The sequence below is a fragment of the Myotis brandtii genome, unplaced genomic scaffold, assembly GCF_000412655.1.
Source record: "Myotis brandtii unplaced genomic scaffold, ASM41265v1 scaffold699, whole genome shotgun sequence".
NCBI lineage: Eukaryota > Metazoa > Chordata > Mammalia > Chiroptera > Vespertilionidae > Myotis > Myotis brandtii.
In genome coordinates this window covers 413,985-418,022 of record NW_005370733.1, presented here as the reverse complement: position 1 = coordinate 418,022, position 4,038 = coordinate 413,985, and the positions used below count along the sequence as shown (strand labels likewise).

Below are 4,038 nucleotides of genomic sequence, written 5' to 3'. Positions count from 1 at the left end.
TATGCGGGGAAAAAGAGGAATAACTGTAATAATCTCAACAATAAAGATTTAATTTAAAAAAAAGAAAAAGAAATATACAGATGCCTAAAAAAAAAAAGAAATGCAAACATAAACGACCAAAATCTAGGCAACCAAACATTTGGTATTTCATGTTAAAAAATAATAATACTGAAAATAACATTAGTGATTACTGAAAATTACTGTAGCCAGTGGTTCCCAGACAGATTCTGCCTTTCCACAGCCCTGCCCCCAACTTCTAAGAGGCATCTGGGTACTTTCTGGAGATATTTTTGGTTTTTACAACTGGGGTGGGGGAGAGTGGGGTACTACAGCATCTAGCAGACAGAGGCCAGAGATGCTGGTACTCATCCTACAGTGCACAGGACAGCCCCACAACAAAGAATAATCCAGCCTAAAATGTCAATAGTGCTGGCCGGCTGGCATGGCTCAGTAGTTGTCACAGCTCAATTCCTGGTCAGAGCACATGCCAGAGTTGCAGGCTCCATCCCCAGTGTGGAGAGTGCAGAAGGCAGCCGATCAATGATTCTTTCTCATCCTTGCTGTTTCTGTCTCTCTCTCCCTCTCCCATCCTCTCTGAAATCAATAAAAATGTATTTAAAAAAAAAAAAAAGTCAATCCTGCCAAGGTTGAGAAAAACACAAGAAAAAAATGAACTGAATGAAGAGATGAATAAAACATATAATAAAGCAAATACAGCAAGATGTTCACTACCGTGGAATCTATGTGGTGTATACATGGTGTTTACTACATAATTTACTTTATGTTTGGAAACTTTGATGACAAAATGTTGGGGAAAATATTAAATATCCTAACTATATGTTTAACAAACAGATTTTCATATAAATAAGCCTAAATTCTTATAATCCTTAAAATAATAAAACTGATACAACCTGTAGAACATCCAAGATACTCACTAACATGCTCATGTAAAAGCAGATAAGGGTATTTCAGGATTTCGAGAAGAGGAACTCGAAGCTTATTCTCAAAGTCTTGGCCAGAGAAGTCAAACGGTTGTTCCTCTCCATTGTTGTCTATGATATATAATTCATCATCTTCCATTTCTGCTTTCATAGATTTTTCAAAGTGATTTATGAGACGTAAGGTTTCTAATTCCCATAAAACCTACAGGAAAAGAAGAATGGGCAGTGTGCTTTATATCTTGTTATCAACAAAATATACTGGATGTCATGATCTTTCTAAAAGCCTTTTCCTAAGCATAAAGATGCAGAATTTTAAAGTAGACATCACAGCCTTTGCCGGTTTGGCTCAGTGGATAGAGCATCGGGCCTGCAGACTGAAGGGTCCCAGGTTTGATTCCAGCCAAAGGCACATGCCAGGGTTGCAGGCTCAATCCCCAGCAGGGGGTGTGCAGGAGGCAGACGAGCAATGATTCTCTCTCATCACTGATGTTTCTCTCTCTCTCTCTCTCCCTCTCCCATCCTCTCTGAAATCAATAAAGAAATATGTAAAGAAAAAAGAAAGGAAGCCAAATCTGTGTTTGGTATTTAATGTTAAAAAATAAAGTAGACATCACATATTAGATTTATTTGAAGAAAAAGTCACTAACCATGGCCACATTTATGATACATGAATGAGCACAGTAAACCCTCAATTTTGTGGACCTCGATTTAAGATTTTAGATTTAACAGATAAAATTTCCAGTCCATATGTCATATGTGAAAATTAACACACTGTTAATTTTAAAATGCTTCTAACCATCATTTGCTTACAAATATTATTTTTTGTTATTACTTCAGTCATTTTTAAAAATATTTTTTTATTGATTTCAGAGAGGAAGGAAGACAGAAACATCAATGATGAGAGAGAATCACTGATCAGCTGCCTCCTGCATGCCCCACACTGGGGATCAAGCCCGCAACCCGGGCACATGGCCTAACCAGGAATCGAACCTCCTCCTCTATATATATCACCTCTATGGTCTGCGTTTTATTTTTTAAAATATGTTTTTATTATTTTAGAAAGAGAGGGAGAGAGAGAAACATCAATTGCCCCCTACTGGGGCTTGAGCCTACTATCTGGACATATGCCCTGACCAGGAATTGAACCTGTGCCCCTGGGTGCATGAGACAACACTCAACCAACTGAGCCACACAGGCCAGGGCAGTGTTCTATTTTCATCACATAAATGTAATAAACCAAATATTCAAAGCTACATTTTTAAATATGTGTTACTTTGGCTTACTATGACTAGAAAATATGCTTGTGCTCAGAGGTTTATACCATTTACCCATTTAAAAATGAAGAGAAAAAAATCAATAAAAACATAGCCCAAGCCATTCAGACACATGAATTTATAACACTGTCAAATATACTGATATACTGACATGAACCAACCCCTTCCCCATACATCACTTCATTTCATAAAATTGTTTTATATCAAAACTAGAGGCTCGGGCCCTGGCCGATTTGGCTCAGTGGATAGAGCATCTGCCTGTGGACTGAAGGGTCCCGGGTTTGATTCTGGTCAAGGGCACATGCCTGGGTTGCAGGCTTAATCCCGAATAGGGGGTGTGCAAAAGGCAGCCAATCAATGATTCTCTCTTATTGTTGATATTTCTCTCTCTCTCTCCCTCTTCCTTCCTCTCTGAAATAAATCAAAATATGTTTGAAAAACAAACAAATAAAAAACCTAGAGGCCTGGTGCACAAAATTCAGGTACTTTGGGGGTGTGGTGGGGGTAAAGGGTCTCTCAGCCCAGCCTGCACCCTCTCGCAGTCCGGGAGCCTTCAGGGGATGTCTGATTGACGGCTTAGTCCCACTACCCCAAGGGGAACGGAACTAAGCCATAAGTCGGACATCCTTAGTGCTGCCACAGAGGCAGGAGAGGCTACTGCCACCGTCTCTGCACTTGCCAGCCATGAGCCCGGCTTCTGGCTGAGCGGCGCTCCCTCTGTGGAAGCGCACTGCCCACCAGGGGGCAGCTCCTGCATTGAGCATCTGCCCTCTGGTGGTCAGTGCACATCGTAGCAACCGGTCGTTCTGCCATTCGGTCAATTTGCATATTAGCCTTTTATTATATGGGATGACTCAAAGTGAGAGGTCATACAATTCTGTTTTAGGTTTTAATTCAATTCCACCAGTTAATGGCCACTGATTCAGCACCTACTATATAGCAGGGAATGAATTAGGTACTAGAGGTATGTATCAGCCTTTAAAGTTTAAATTATCAGTTCCCTGAATGCTTCTAAAGAGTTCAAATTTATTCTCTTCCTAGTTATCAAGCTCCGAAAAACATTCCCCTGTAATGTAAATTACCTCATGCAACAATGGCAGTTTGTCCCTTGCTTTGTGGTACTCGGTCACACACTCTAAGCAGTAGCAGAGGTCTTCATCTGCTGTCTGGAATTCACTGGACTGGGTCCTGGATGCATAGTGCTGTAGAAACTCAATGGCGGAAACGCCACCTGGCGTACACCAGCAACATGTGCTCATTATGTACCTGGATCTAGGAAACAAAACAAAGACTAAAGATAAACAAAACAACATTTTAGGCCTATTCTGTGTGAAGAATGGGTACATTTCCTCAAACGACCATCACCCTCAACTGAGAACGTACCTCAACCACATTGAGAACCACCTGCTGGCCAGCTGTCAATAATGGACTAACTCAAATCTGAGCCCACTCCTCAAAACTTTCTTTGACACATGAAAAATATAATGAAATGAAAGCAACTTTGTTAGTTGTAAACATCATAAGGCAATACAGTTGTGCTATAGAAAAGGCTCAAAACTATGTCATCTACATATATAAGATTAATATGCTAAGTGTCCCGACAGTCTAGGTCCGTGGTCGGCAAACTGTGGCTCGCGAGCCACATGCGGCTTTTTGGGCCCTTGAGTGTGGCTCTTCCTAAGCCTTAGGAGTACCCTAATTAAGTTAATAACAATGTACCTACCTCTATAGTTTAAGTTTAAAAAATTTGGCTCTCAAAAGAAATTTCAATCGTTGTACTGTTGATATTTGGCTCTGTTGACTAATGAGTTTGCCGACCACTG

At 40.5% G+C, this 4,038-nt stretch overlaps 1 protein-coding gene across 3 annotated transcripts in view; it reads right to left on the bottom strand.

Moving 5' to 3' along the window:
- The window catches only part of SETX (senataxin), a 77,281-nt gene that overhangs the window by 67,150 nt on the left and 6,093 nt on the right, over positions 1-4,038 (bottom strand). For 2 of the 3 annotated variants that reach the window (XM_005882133.2, XM_014529890.1), the window contains exons 2-3: positions 3,298-3,487; positions 936-1,143 (exon numbers count right to left, since the gene is read on the bottom strand). In XM_005882133.2, coding sequence (XP_005882195.1) covers positions 936-1,143; positions 3,298-3,487 — 398 coding nt within the window. Of the gene's footprint in view, positions 1-935; positions 1,144-3,297; positions 3,488-3,598; positions 3,679-4,038 lie in introns of all 3 variants that reach the window. The other variant, XM_014529889.1, reaches the window with a different exon arrangement.